Source organism: Ylistrum balloti, unplaced genomic scaffold (assembly GCF_031769215.1).
Source record: "Ylistrum balloti isolate Yb309-2 unplaced genomic scaffold, AGI_CSIRO_Ybal_v1 Utg369876, whole genome shotgun sequence".
Classification (NCBI taxonomy): domain Eukaryota; kingdom Metazoa; phylum Mollusca; class Bivalvia; order Pectinida; family Pectinidae; genus Ylistrum; species Ylistrum balloti.
Window position 1 is genome coordinate 231293 of NW_026782016.1, and position 16382 is coordinate 247674.

General features: G+C 34.7%; 1 protein-coding gene across 1 annotated transcript in view; it reads left to right on the forward strand.

The window, feature by feature from the left end:
- Positions 1–1929: 1929 nt before the first annotated feature.
- LOC132546194 (uncharacterized) overlaps positions 1930–16382 on the forward strand; it is a 115129-nt gene continuing 100676 nt past the window's right edge. Inside the window, exons 1-2 of the mRNA XM_060209905.1 lie at positions 1930–1989; positions 3003–3635. Coding sequence (XP_060065888.1) covers positions 1930–1989; positions 3003–3635 — 693 coding nt within the window. The remainder of the gene's footprint in view (positions 1990–3002; positions 3636–16382) is intronic.

A 16382-nucleotide genomic window follows, 5' to 3' on the forward strand; every position in this document is an offset into this window, starting at 1 on the left:
AGTTTAACTAAAACTGAAACCTAGATGAGTAAAGAACATAGAATTGATCAAGAGACACATAATGAAAAAGGCCATAGTGTTGGGTATTACTGTTACGTATGTTTGCATTCTCATCACATTTCAACTTCCTAGTTCAGCTGATTTATTGGAAATATCTAACTTGTATAATGTAAATAATCTTTTGTATCTTGTTGCGTCCAAGTTCATGGTCACTTTGAATGAAACACTATCAATCATGTCTTCTCTCATGCAAGAGATTTGCAAGCATTTCCTTTGTTTTTATAATGGTTGTGTACTTCATCAGTGAAATGAAACCAGACAAGTCCATCCATTCATACAAAACCAGTTTTTTTCCCCCTATGTAATTTGTCTGTTGTTTTTTACAAAATCAGTGATTTGAAATATTCAGGTCCATCACTGTCACTAACATGTATCTAGATTTGGTCAATTTTTCAACATTTCACTCAGTGAAGACTAAAAATTGGAATTTTGAACAGAATGACAAATATATTTTTAGATTTTCCTATTTTGATTGTGAGGATAAGCGTAAACATCTAATCTATATCGTTTGTGTGGTAAGTGATTGGCACAATCAAGTACATGTAAGGTAGGAAATTTTTCAATTAGCTCTTATTTGGTTTTCTCTGTTTTAAAGTCAAAGCAAGATTTGTTTTGTGATAAATGTTCAAACATCACAATGATACAGAAGGTAATTGGTTGTAATGTGTTCATAACAATCTTATGGTACTGATTTCACTGTGATTTGTCCGTTCTTCATTTACTTCAGAACATTGCATAAAAAGAAAATTGGTGAAAATTGATTTAGACATCGCATGACGAGATGTAATCTGGAGTAAAATACCACAGACCTTATAGATTAGGACACAGTGATTAGAAATATTGGTATCTTGATATTGGTGACCAAACTAAGGTGTTAATTAACTCACACAGGTAGATGTCTACCTGATAAGGTATTTAGTTTGAAGTTTAGATTTGTTGATTGGAGTTTCGGGTGATCATTTTGTGTTTTGATATACCTTTAATGTCCTTAAATAAGGTGGCCAGGTGTTTTCTTTGATCTCTACCATTTAGAATGCTGCTTGCAAAATATCCCTAAACACATGCTATATCATAATTACATAAAACATTGTTTGGTTTAAACACAATGTAATATCAGTATTACGTCAGCTCTGAAGATCTATGGGTAAGTCTGGCGCCCGGCGAAACATTATACGCACAAATTAGAAATGGGTTGATATTCCGTTGTGTACAGTTACAAATGCTATAGAGGACTGCCAATACTATCGCTGTGATGATGCTGGCAAGTTTTGATCAATTACAGGTATTCTGAACAGGTAGACCAAGCTAATGAATTTTTCCAGGCAGGTGTCTGTCTGTTTAGAGACTCAGTGGCAAGAGTGTGAGTATTACACTGGGGATTTATGAGTATAGACAAGTGCTAAGTATGAAGTAGTTGTTGTCATGTTACCTGTTCTCTGCAGTCATTGGCTCACCTGTCAGGTGTTGGTGCCAGGTAGAACAGCAATCAACTACTAAAACAAAATATATTGGTTCCAATAAACACTAATCAGCTATAGCATCACTGGTATGTAGGTATGGATCTGTAAATTGAATTTACTGAGAACCACATACTAAGCTATTGAAAGTTGTATTGATATGATACTGGTTACTGGCATTGATTGGATTTCCAAGGAACAAAGCCTGATTTCCCTGCTTTGCTACATGTACTGTTTACTGCAGAAAACCTGTCATGCTGATGTGTTATTTAGCTGTATAATGGATGGTTCAAAACCATTACACAGACAGAGAAATTTTGATGGTTGAAGTTTTGTCTGGTTGTGAACTAAATTGGAAAATTTCTTCCTTGTAGATGAGGGTAGTACTCACTGTGTCGAGTGTTAGGATGAGATGAGTAAACAGGCTGAAGAGGACTACAGAGCCTTGGAGCTGTACCTTATACAGGCTGAGGTAAGTGTACTAGTCAATGTGACCCCTTCTAATCCAAAATCACTTCTGACTTAGAGTCAGGGGGTGGGCTTATTACAAGACAAGAAAAGACTCTTCAAGCTGTACCTTATAAAGGCTGAGGTAAATGTGCTAGTCAATGTGACCCCCTTTTAATCCAAAATCACCACTGACTTAAAGTCCGGGGTTGGGCTTATTACATGACAAGAAAAGACGGTCTTTAAGCTGTACCTTATACAGGCTGAGGTAAGTGTACTAGTCAATGTGACCCCCTTCTAATCCAAAATCACCATTGACTTAGAGTCAGGGGTGGGCTTATTACAAGAAAAGAAAATACTGTCTTCCAGCTGTATTTTATACAGGCTGAGGTAAGTGTAATCATGACCCCTTTTAATCCAAAATCACCACTGACTTAGAGTCAGGGGGTGGGCTTATTACATGGCAAGAAAATACGGTCTCCAAACCATATGCAGGCTGAAGAAAGAATTACTTACTGCCTTAGTCTTATATCTAAATGAATATTGAAAAAATATTGGTTAGATTTAATTCAAATTGTGAAAAATTTTGAGTTGAACCCGAAAGCACTGAGCCATACAATGCCTGTCCACCCATTCCATGATTAAAGAATGTCTTGTCCTGCAGCCCTGGTCAGATTACAGACCACAATGTTACTTGTTGTATGTTCTAACACTGCTATATTGTGATTGTGGACTGGAGAGTTCACATAGAACACATCATTACTATCACCTGACTGAGTCCCTGTCAAATTCAAGGTCAGAGAGCATTATCCTATACAGATATATTACACAGACAAACTTATTACAAGTAACATTGTACATTTGTCAAGTTTCTTTACCATAATGATAAAACAGACAGCCTTTGTTGTAGAATTCCAAACATAATTTATGGTATGTGTGAAGACTTACCATATATTCAGGTAAAAAAATGATATCTGAAAGTTAAAAAGGTCATTATGTTTGTCCATTTGTAAGGTGATCATGTTTATTTTGTTTCAGGAGGAAATAGGTTTGACTCTCTCTGGTACATTCAGCCCACAGGACTTCAGTTTACAGTCACCTGAGGATCCCCATGGAAACAACAACAATGATGTGTGTAACAGTGACCTTACAGGATCCTCTAGTTCGCATGACAGCCACCTTGACATTGAGTCAAACAGTACATCCATCAGCTATCCGAACAAAGGGGAGATAACTGATGTCAATAAGCTTGATTTACCTGGGCAAACTGTAGATTCTGGATATTCAAGCCAGCATAGCAATGATCTTGAAAATGACCTCAACATCACTAATACTACTTCTCCTATCGGTTATCAGTATCAAGGGGAGATAACCTTAGACAGTAAACATGACCTGACAGAGTTGGCAGTGGACTCAAGTCCACTCAGTGGTCTGGCTGAACAGGCGCGTTCTGTTGATAAACATAGAAACAAAACACGAGCTGGCGATTATCACACAAACAAGACGTCGCTGGATGGTTATCACTACATACCTGAGATAAGCGATGTAGACAACTACTGTTTCGGTGACAAAGACCTGGTGTGCAGCAGCGTGGAGTTTGGTGATAACCAAGATTTTGGAACGCCAAGTAGGCGTGGCGGGTCCTTACATGATAACAACTGGAATCTCAAGGTTGGTAGCACTATTATCATAATACAGCATTAATTCAGGGTAGACAAGGTAATATAGGTTCTTATTATTGTCATTTGGCTCAAAATTTTATATGACAATGTAAGTCACGATGAATAGTGAGAGGAGTAATCTAGAGGTATGTACCTGAATTATTTCTGTAGAAAGATTTGATGTAAATGAAAATTGATGGCATTGTCATTTTTAAATTTCCATAATAATTTTATGTTTGCTTTTGCTGAAAACCTTTTGAAAATGTAAGATTATTCTTATCATTTTGATATCTATATACAGAGATGTAACTGATTTTTTCCTTGAAAAGGAATGTCATATTCAAGTGGAAGATTATTTGGGATTATATTATAATCTGTTTAGATAATTTGTTGTGATAAAAGGATTTGTAGACAGGGTTTACATACAGCTTTCATATCTACACTTAAACCAAAAGATGGGTCCAGCTTGGACTTGTTAATCAAAAAGGATTTGATGATTCTTGGGTATTAGAAATTTGACTCCTCGGAAACCTGTTCAGACTTTGTTCACCTGCTGGGTAATCTTGCTGATAGGAAACCCCTTGACAGTTTCAACACATCAAGACATTTTGTGACTTTTATCATGACACATATATCATTGTGGAAGTTGTTTCAGATCTGTAAGTTACATTACTATGGTTTCTTAGAATTTGATTAAAATAAGAGGTCTTCACCAGGTATCTTCATTAAAAATCTTACTGTGATTTGTCAAAATCATTGCTTATCGGTGCTGTCATCGAGCCTGAAACTTTAACAATATGGCAGTTCTGTTTGAAAAGTTTTCAATGAATGATACATTGCACTCAAATAACAAAAATTTGAAGATAAAGTTGATTAAATTTATAGGTAATGAAGGTTTACAAAACATCTTCACCATATTTGAATATTATAGAACAAGATGTATATAGAAGTGAAGCTTTCCAGACCTAGAAATTTGTGAAAAAAATAAGTGTATTATTGTGAAAACTGTTGTGTTTGGAGATTCTGTTTAAGCACAGGGGAGAGGTACCACTTATATGACTGTAAAATCTTTTGTCAAAGTATAGACAATTCTGATGTTGTTCATTGTTAATTTGGAGACTGATAAATAATCCTAAGAAGTTATCAATGGTTTGAATATGAAAATAATTGACTTCATTCACACAACTTTTGTGTATTTTTTCTTTATCATTTTAATCTCCTTGTGTATTTTTTTTTTTACAAATATTGTAATATGATGGCTGTCTGATATTCTGCTTTAAATGAAATTATTTCCTTCTTTAGATAAATCGCAAATGCTATTCCTGCTTTGAACAACAGTATAAGAAAAGCTATTATTAAAGTGTTGTCTTACTGAAGTGATCATCTAAGCATAATGTGGTAGCAGAAGTGAAAGAGTATTGCATGAAAAAGATAAGGCTTATATGTTATGCCATTCCATTACTAGAAGGAATAGATGAGATAACAATTGCTGCACCCATAGCTCAACAATTTGTGTGGAAATGTTTTAACGCTGTAAAATTACATTTCAAATCGATCGAGAATGTTGAACGTTTGCTCAACATATATGACCAGTTTCTTGCTTATTTGAAGTAATTGAGAACAAATTTTGTTTACCATCATTGATGAAACTAATTTCCTCTCCTAGATAATTGAATGTTCTAATTTGTTTGTTGTCCTTGAAGTTTTTAAAAGTTCGAAGATAGGGTAGACAAGTCCATTCTGTCTTTAGTCAGATATTATACAATTGCTATGAATGAAACTAGTTTTAATACCTCTGACACATTCATGATGCGGTTCCAGGGTCATGATGTTTGTCATTGCCTGTTATAAAACCTGTTCAGCTTTGACTTAATTTCACATCAACATGGGAGTTTTTTATTGTGTTTTCCATATATGGAATTTTCCAAATTTACTTTTCAGTTTGGGAGTTGGACAAGAAATATATGTCTGTAGACTATAAAGAATCAAATAGCTCAGTAAGGTTACAATTACTGATGAATAACTTAAATGTATATATCAGCCAGGTAATATACCAGTAGAGGTCAATGGAAAGATGGCTACAAACAATTGAATCTACCTCATGCCAAGATTTAAAGACTTTTACAGAATAAACTCTACTTCATAGTTTTGTGTTACTACATTTGAAAATGTTCTTAAAATTCTTTGGTATAATAAGTTCTGATAGCATTTTTTAAGTTTATATGCCTGTAACCTTATCAAACAAAAAAAAATGTTTTAGAAAATTTATTTAAAGCTACAAAGAAAATCTTGTTTATTGTGATAATTATATCTATTAATGGTACCATATTTACAAACCTCTTTTTACGCTGTTGTCATTTTCATCATTGATTGCCAAATAGGTTGTACTGAACTCAGTGATATACCTCCGCAAATTTAGAGGTTTATGCAAGGTGATACCCGAAATTGCAAATAGTAGGGATTTTTAGTTTTGCAGTACTCAGTTTTGTTTGTAAGATTGTGAAAAAGAATTGTATTTTTGAGTTTATGCGTCATTAAGCTGGCAAATTGGCTTGAAGAGGGTATCTACACTGGATGACAGAAGAATTCCTGTTGTTTAGGATTTATCACTAATACCTGTAGGTTTACCAGGTAAGGAAACAATAAGTTTGGTGGTATTCAGGAAATATTTCAGAGTTAGAGACAATAAGTCTATTTCCTGTTGAAAAAGAAATTCTTCCGCTCAACTTCAATGATTGATTCTGGTTTAGACAAAACGTGTTTGTGTTTATTGAAGTCCTATACTGTTTCACCTTTCAAGGATATTTACAGAAAATAAATAAAACCAGGTAATGTAATACTGGTGTCAAAAGAGAAATTTGACAAAAACTTTATGATTAAGCTATTGTTCTTCTGTGACTTTTTAAAACTTCGATTTTAATTCTGTGCTCTACATTTCACATAATACTGAGTATATAGTATTTGTAAAATAATTAGAGGCAAGGGAATATTAAAGAAATCTTAATGTAAAGGTAAAGGGGTGGGGGGTTAGCATATCCAAATATCCTTGATTCAATATTTCTTTAGATATGTATGAATCCTTTCTACAGATCAAAAATCATTTACAGAAGTACATTGCATGTGAAATGAAATTATTTCCATGTTCCCATCACTGCTTCTGATCAGTTATAAGACTCTTAGCGGCCTGCTCTGTAAGTCTGGAAACTGAAACTCATTCCAACTTGAGGTATATAAACTACATGTAAAACAAAAATGTCTCGACACATGTCATGATCTTTAATGAAAGGATAAAAAAAACACATGCTTGCGACATCACACCAGAAAAAATTAATGACAAATCACAAACGATGTTTAAGATATTGAATGTGTATGATGTAAGATATATGTGTATTGATGTATTAGTAATGAATCTGTCCATGTGCAGTAGACAAAATTGATTTGTTTTTGGAACAGTTTCAATAAAGGATAAAATTCTACAAATTTTCTGGGAATTAATGTAAAAATGCAGAAGACAAGCAAGGGATTTAACGTTAACTGTATATTGACTGGGTATATCTTACTTAGAATCCAAACTGAGAATACTGTTCGTGTTTAATGGATAAATGAAGATTTTTGAAAATGTGGTGGACTAAATTGTTGGAAACTAATCCAATAGCTGATTAATGAAAGTGTACAGAAAATATCTTTCTGGTTTATTTTGGTTTTACATTGACAAAGTAAAGTGTATTTCATAGTGTTGTTAATTAGCAGTCTGAACAAGAGCATACAGGTGAAAACACACTTTGGCTGTATTAACATACACAATTGTATATGTATCAGGATGAATTATTCATGAGGAGCTCATAGTTGTGACTTCATTAAGAAGAAGCAAGCCAGCAGGTGCTCCACTAGATTTTACTCCGATACCAAAGTATAGTAAATGTTTTAATGCTGAAATAAGGTAACCATGCAAGTTCTGGTATAGCAAATGTTATTCTTAAAATGTGTGGCAAGTTTTCTAGCTCTGATATACCGTTAAATCATTTATTTTTGTGGGACTCAAATTTCGTGGTTTTCCAAAGATGTGCATATAATGGACAGAAATCACCAATACTAAATCCATTTCAGCTCTTTTTTTATCATTTCATGGACATATAAATGTATGGATTTAGAATACGCATGAATTTAATGAAAATGAATCCCCCGCAAGAAATCATTGAAAATAGTTCAATATATGACTTCCAACTTTGATGTAGAATGGTATATATTTTAAGTTCTGATATAGTACGGTAAATGTACTAGCGCTGATATAGTGTGGTAAATGTTTTAGTTCTGATGTAGTTGGTAATTGTTCTAGCCCTGATGTAGTGTGGTAAATGTTCCAACTGTGATGTAGTGTGGTAAATGTTCCAACTATGATGTAGCGTGGTAAATGTTCCAGCTATGATGTAGTGTGGTAAATGTTCCAACTATGATGTAGTGTGGTAAATGTTTTAGTTCTGATGTAGTTGGTAATTGTTCTAGCGCTGATGTAGTGTGGTAAATGTTCCAACTGTGATGTAGTGTGGTAAATGTTCCAGCTATGATGTAGTGTGGTAAATGTTCCAGCTATGATGTAGTGTGGTAAATGTTCCAACTATGATGTAGTGTGGTAAATGTTCCAACTGGGATGTAGTTTGGTAAATGTTCTAGCGCTGATGTAGTGTGGTAAATGTTCCAACTGTGATGTAGTGTGGTAAATGTTCCAACTATGATGTAGTGTGGTAAATATTCCAACTATGATGTGGTGTGGTAAATGTTCCAACTATGGTGTAGTGTGGTAAATGTTCCAACTGTGTGGTAGTTTGATGAATGTTTTGGGATTTGTTCAGTAATGTGATGAACAAAACAAAGCCTAACCATTGAGACAGTGGACATTTGAAGAATTCTACATATTATTATAGCTTTGTAAGCTGCTCTCTGATGCAGTGATTATATGATGCAAAATGTTTGTCAAATACAAAAACGATATTTATTTGTGCCCTTGTTCAGCCTTGTACAGGTCACATATAGGTGTAAAAGCTAAGACCTAAAATTTGTTAACAAATTGAAATGAAAATTTTAATGGTCTAACAGAACTGTTATGTTTTTTACTGATAGGAAATTAAGTTGTGATTTACAGACATAAAATGGCAGGAGCTACCAGACAAAACTAGGGTTAGGTTTCTGATAATATTTCTTAGTTTGGATGAAAGAGTGTGATAAAGACATGCATACATTAGCAGGGATATCACAGGACACTAAAACGAAAGTGTCCTATAAATTCTGACATTTTTATGTACCTCGAAAGTACATTTACAGATTAACAGCTGGTGATAAGTTCAAATGACTATTAAACCGTCTGGACAGCCTGAGATTACAAATCTAACTTTTTCTTCTTCTCTTTTTGAATTCTTTGTTTATAAATTCTGAATAAATTGCCCAATTCAGCTGTTAGCTTGATATTTAGGTTAACTGGCTAATTATATCATTTCTTTTAATTTTATATTCATACACTTATTGAAAAAAATATACTCTATCCCTTTTTTTTTAAAAAAAAAATTGAATTCATTAAAATTCATACGAATTAAGACATTAGAATGACAGAAAGGAAGTGGACAGCTGATCAAGATAGAAAGATAGGACAATATATATAGCTATGTAATGATGAAGGTCAAGTTGAGTAGAGCATTACTAATGTAGATTCTATAAACAGTATAATGGGAGAGGAAGACCAGGTCATATGTGTAATTACAGATCATTCACCTGATAACAGCACACATGTGATCACAACCATCGGTCAGTTGAAAGTGACCATTAGAGATTGTAAACCTGAGTATAAGGATGGAAGGTGTATTTCAAGGATTCATATCAGATGGTGTAAAATGACAGACAAACACCAGAGTCTAATGAAAGTGAATTTAAAGGTACATTCGACGGAGCAGAACAACTTTAATAACAGATAGCTGCCCTGATATGTTACCACCTTAAGTGTACAGAAGGATAGTTTTACCTTTAAGAAATGTCTGTCATACCTCCATGTGTGGTAACTATGTTTCATGACAAAAAAATTCCGGATGGAATATGAGAATTGTTGGGATGAGTAAGAAACGTGGTAATGGCATAGTTCCTATCACAGAGAGGTGCAAGATGTGTTATATGGATGTGTACCTGTAACACGTGGTAGACAGGTAAGGTGTCTGTGCCCAGCCAAGGTATGTGTAGTGTAATACTGTAAACACAATTCAAAATATGTCATGAACTAGGTTAGGAAATGAAGATGTTTACAGATATTGAGTTGTTGATGTGCGTTGTTACTTATTGAGAAGGATCTGTGTTAAAACAGACATATGTTACATATTACAGGTCATAGATCACAATAGTTTTTATATATAGCATAATTATAGAGGTGAAAAATCAATTATCAAATCAATAAATTCAATCTGTTTTACCATTTGTCTGAGGTGTAATACAATATCCGACTTTTCAATATACTTCAATGTAAAATCAATCTCATTTGACACCTTACTCCAGGTACCAACTTCATGTTGTCATTTATACTTTGTTTATTACAACTGTCGATTCTAAAATCAAAAGTCTGGGCCTTAGATTATCTCTTTCTCAGCTGTCAATTTCAACACAACCACACTCTAGCTAATGATGAACCCTCACATTATTTACAAGTACCAACTACTTCCTTCTTCAGCGAATAATAATAATATCCTTAGCTATCTATTTCACACCCAATATAATCACATAGATCAATTCCTGTATCAGATCTTATCCTTGGCTATCCAGTCCTGTATCAGATCTTATCCTTGGCTATCCAGTCCTGTATCAGATCTTATCCTGGGCTATCCAGTCCTGCATCAGATCTTATCCTGGGCTATCCGGTCCTGCATCGAATAATCTCCATGACTACAAGTTCCCACATCAGATAATCTCTTCAACTATCCACTCCCACATCAGATAATCTCCTTGACTATATAATCCCACATCAGATAATCTCCTTGAATATAAATTCCCACACCAGATAATCTCCTCAACTACCAATTCCCACACCAGATAATCTCCTCAACTATCAACTCCCAAATCAGATAATCTCCTCAGCTGTCAATTCCCACCTCTCAGTTCCCACATCAGACATCTCCTTGAATTTGAACTCCCACACCAGATAATCTCCTTGACTATAAATTCCCACACCAGATAATCTCCTCAACTATCAACCCCATATCAGATAATCTCCTCAGCTGTCAATTCCCACCTCTCATTTCCCACATCAGACATCTCCTTGACTATGAACTCCCACACCAGATAATCTCTACAGCTCTTAATTCCCACATCAGACAATCTCAACAGCTCTTAATTCCCACATCAGACAATCTCAACAGCTCTTAATTCCCACATCAGACAATCTCAACAGCTCTTAATTCCCACATCAGACAATCTCAACAGCTCTTAATTCCCACATCAGACAATCTCAACAGCTCTTAATTCCCACATCAGACAATCTCAACAGCTCTTAATTCCCACATCAGACAATCTCAACAGCTCTTAATTCCCACATCAGACAATCTTGTCAGATACCAATTCCTGATAATTTTGATAATCCCATCACCTTTTTCTCCCACATTGCATCATATCCTTGGTTTGGTATATGACACACCTCATAACTTCAATGTTCATTCTCAGATATCTACTAATATTATAGATCTTTCATGGATCACCTTTCCATAGTAATTTAATTTCAACTGTAAAGTCAGTGTGTCATTTGACAATTAAAAATTATACAGTCAAATTGCAACGTTCAAGTACTTACTTGTAGTGTCATGTAATAAAAGAATTTAAAAAAAAAAAAAACCCATTTCCGAATGCCAGTGCAATATTTTTTTTTATTTTGTCAACTCAGTTGAGCAAGTATTAAAGTTCATCATATGGTAGAGTGATTTTTGCTGTAGCCTACCGTAGTTCAGGATGGGGGATCAGGCCTGTCATACGGACCTGCAGTGACGGCCTTAAGCCTATACCTGACTGAATTACAAGGATTTAAAGAAGATACCAACAACATGTGCTCGAGGACTCTGCCGTGGCTACACGGGAACAATTAGGAAAACGTCAGGTATATAATTGTCACGGAGGGAATCAGCCTGTGAGTTTTGACGAGATATATTGACTGTTCCATTGTATGTGTGAGCTCGGTACAACTACAGTGTGTATTTCGATGATGAATTAAATCTACATGGTTTAACAGCAGTAAATTAAACCCTATAGTGATGAATGGATAATTTCATTTGGCAGCAAAAAATGTAGTGATGAAGCTCTGGAGGAATGCATTATCTCTGACAGGGACAATATCGGTCACAATCTAGCTGTCACATACTATAGTGCTCCAGCTAATCTCTGATAAAGACGGAACAAGCCAAGAAAGTACTACTCCTGATATTGAAGTGATAGTCAAAAATGGCCTTGTCCTAATAATGACTTATTGGACTATGATACCATAGGGGAGTAAAGTGTGGCATCCAGATTTACATAAACCAAGGCAGGAGTGGATTTTACTACACAATAAACTACAATCTGTGGTCAGTTATTGACTGTATGTTAGTCAATGTTTCTCAGGATCTGTCCACTATCAACTTGACCTCAATTGCCAGGAGTTTACTGTTAGCTTAGTATTCATAACCATGTGTACTTATACGGTGTGACCATGTGCTAATGAGGAAATATACTATACGGATTTATTGCAGTCATAGATGGTCGGCAACTTCTGGATTGGTGATATACACAATGTGTTATGGTCAGTTATAAAAATGGGATTTACGGTAATGTGTTTTTCTTGATTCTCTCATCATGGCATACAATCTACGTTATAAGGAACCTGGATATAGGTATAAGGATACCTCATACCAAATTTTTCTGGAGCTTCAGCGGAGAAAGGATATCAACTTCCCTAAACAACTGGTATGCAATATTATATTAGATTTCTTACCTTTATAAGAAATTTTTGAAAGAGGTTGGGGTAATAAATTATAGCTTAAATACTTCTCCCCTTTTTTTTATTTCAGTTTTTTTTTATTTTGAAAACATGAAAAGAGTATTTCAATACCCCTTAGAATAACAGCTGTACATTTAAGTTCTTTGAAACGATAGATGTTCTCTGTACAAACATGATTTTAATCTTGGTATGTTAAAGTATTTAAGAATTAATTCTAAAAAGGTGTCCTATACAAGCCTGAGTTAATAGGCTCAACACACTTGATATACAGCTAAAAGTTGACTGCATAATCACGGCCTGATGAATGCCACACCCATTAATCATTCTATATATATGTAAAGACTTGTATGTATGCACACGAAGTATACTTTTATGTAATATAATTACATGCATGAGTAATTATCGACTGTCATAGTTGATTCAAGGGTGCAGAGTCTAGACCTGTATTATAATGCTTTGGATTAGGTGTTGAGGGTGGTTTGTGTAATGAATGATTCCATTGTTTTGTCTGGTTGTGAGATAGGTGATATAAGGACACTACAAATTGGTGTAATGATTCCATCCACTGATTAAAATTTATCATAAAACTTTGTGTTACTTCTAAAGAAACTAGATAGATTCGTGTTTACTTATTTGCGATACTGTTTCCAGTCTCATAGAAACAATCAGTACGAGATAATGTAAATTACAAGTATGATATAACATAAAAAGTTAGTATGTTAATGCTTATTTGATCTGAAATGGATTTATTTGTTGTTGGTTTTCGGTGACAAGTTTAGCCAAAACAGGTGCTTTGTTAACCAATTAAAACATGTACTTAAATGACCTTAAAAATAAAATCAGTGTATATCACTCAATTTGGTAAGTACTGGGTTGGAGTTCTGGTTACAATTTAGTTAGTACTGGGTTGGAGTTCTGGTTACAATTTAGTTAGTACTGGGTTGGAGTTCTGGTTACAATTTGGTTAGTACTGGGTTGGTTCTGGTTACAATTTAGTTAGTACTGGGTTGGAGTTCTGGTTACAATTTAGTTAGTACTGGGTTGGAGTTCTGGTTACAATTTACAATTTAGTTAGTAGTTAGTACTGGTTACAATTTAGTTAGTTGGTTACAATTTAGTTAGTACTGGGTTGGAGTTCTGGTTACAATTTAGTTAGTACTGGGTTGGAGTTCTGGTTACAATTTAGTTAGTACTGGGTTGGAGTTCTGGTTACAATTTAGTTAGTACTGGGTTGGAGTTCTGGTTACAATTTAGTTAGTACTGGGTTGGAGTTCTGGTTACAATTTAGTTAGTACTGGGTTGGAGTTCTGGTTACAATTTAGTTAGTACTGGGTTGGAGTTCTGGTTTCAATTTATTTGTGTTCATAACTTCATTTTTTTTCCTATTTTGGTAAGGATTGTATGTGCATGCCATTGACTTAATTATTTCTAACAGTACAAGTACAGATAACATTATAGGGTGTGATGACAGTACAAGTACAGGTAACATTATAAGGTGTGATGACAGTACAAGTACAGGTAACATTATAAGGTGTGATGACAGTACAAGTACAGGTAACATTATAAGGTGTGATGACAGTACAAGTACAGGTAACATTATAAGGGGTGATGACAGTACAAGTACAGGTAACATTATAAGGGGTGATGACAGTACAAGTACAGGTAACATTATAAGGGGTGATGACAGTACAAGTACAGGCAACATTATAGGGTGTGATGACAGTACAAGTACAGGCAACAGTATAAGGTGTGATGACAGTACAAGTACAGGTAACATTATAAGGTGTGATGACAGTACAAGTACAGGCAACTTTATAGGGTGTGATGACAGTACAAGTACAGGTAACATTATAGGGTGTGATGACAGTACAAGTACAGGTAACATTGTAGGGTGTGATGACAGTACAAGTACAGGTAACATTGTAGGGTGTGATGACAGTACAAGTACAGGTAGCGTTGTAGGGTGTGATGACAGTACAAGTACAGGTAACATTATAGGGTGTGATGACAGTACAAGTACAGGTAACATTATAGGGTGTGATGACAGTACAAGTACAGGTAACATTATAGGGTGTGATGACAGTACAAGTACAGGTAACATTTTAGGGTGTGATGACAGTACAAGTACAGGTAACATTGTAGGGTGTGATGACAGTACAAGTACAGGTAACGTTTTAGGGTGTGATGACAGTACAAGTACAGGTAACGTTATAGGGTGTGATGACAGTACAAGTACAGGTAACGTTTTAGGGTGTGATGACAGTACAAGTACAGGTAACATTGTAGGGTGTGATGACAGTACAGGTACAGGTAACATTGTAGGGTGTGATGACAGTACAGGTACAGGTAACAATGTAGGGTGTGATGACAATACAAATAAACATGATTACTTTAAAGATGTTAGATCAGAACCAGGATATTTGGTGGTTAAAACTGCTTATTATTGAGATATCTTTAACATTAGCTTGTTCATACACTGTGTCTCTGGCTGAAATTTCCTGGGGCCTAGTTATTTAAACAATAGTGTTCGACTTTTGACTAAACCTCTCTCAACGTTAAAAGCAGATACACCTGCACACATATGTCAAATTTTTTCGTACCTTTTTTAGAGTTTATTCATTCATGAATATATTTGTAATTGAATGGTGTATGTTGGTGCCAAGCCAATATTGTGTTTTTGATCATATCGTGTCCTGCTTGAAAACCCTGAAGAGACTACACTACATTAGGATTTAAGGGTATAGCATATTTGACATGATAAAGGTTCCTTGGAATTTTTCAAAAATTAAATTCAAATTTTTTGTAATCTTCAAGTGTTTTTTTTTTTCCATTTTGGAGTTGTTCCATTTCATAGCTTGGACAACGTCCATAGTTTATCCTGAATTTGAACACATACAAAGCTGCCTGCTGGTAGTGTATATGCTACAATGAGAAACAAGTGAAAAAAAGTTGGCACCATTTTACCTGAAAGAAGCGAATGTCTGCAGATAATAAGCTTAGCCCAATGCCTGTTGTATTTAATTAAAAATGCTGATGAGTTCTAATTCATTGTCTAGCCAATTTATCCTACCCCCTAATATACTTTAAAAGTCAAGGATATTTTTGTTGTTCTAGTGGCTTGTAATGCAAGATATTAAGTATGTATGTAGGTAAAGCATATCTAATGAAAGTAAACATTATCGTGTGCTTCCACCTGACATTCCCTATTACATTAAATACGGTGTATGACATGACATGGAAGTCAACCTTGGAGTACCTTATTATGATATATGATACATAACAGTGTTGACCTGTTGAAATTGCCTCCACTTATGTACAGTGATAAAAATTCAGTTCAACAAAGTTTAGAGGACTATTTTGTATTTTCTGTCGATCGTTTATCATGTGCTGTATATTATGGATATTTACAGGCTATGAATTGTGTTTATGTGAGTGAACTTGCTCAGGTAAAAATGTATTCTAAAATTTCTGTATCCCACTAGACGAGAGCCATATGTTGCTAGCTAATATCATTGGAGTCATTTTATGTTTCATTGATTCTGATATGTTCAGGGTCACCTATAGATTAATGTCTACAATGTATGCACAAGTAGGATTTTTTTCCTTCTCCACATACACCCAGTAAAGGTACATAAACACAACACACCAGCTCAAGTATACTTAGTAAAATACTAAATATTCAGTTTACTAACCCAGGTTATATCAACCTGAGTTACTTGACTCTGTAATCAAATTATTAAAAATTAAACTTTGTTTATTTTACAA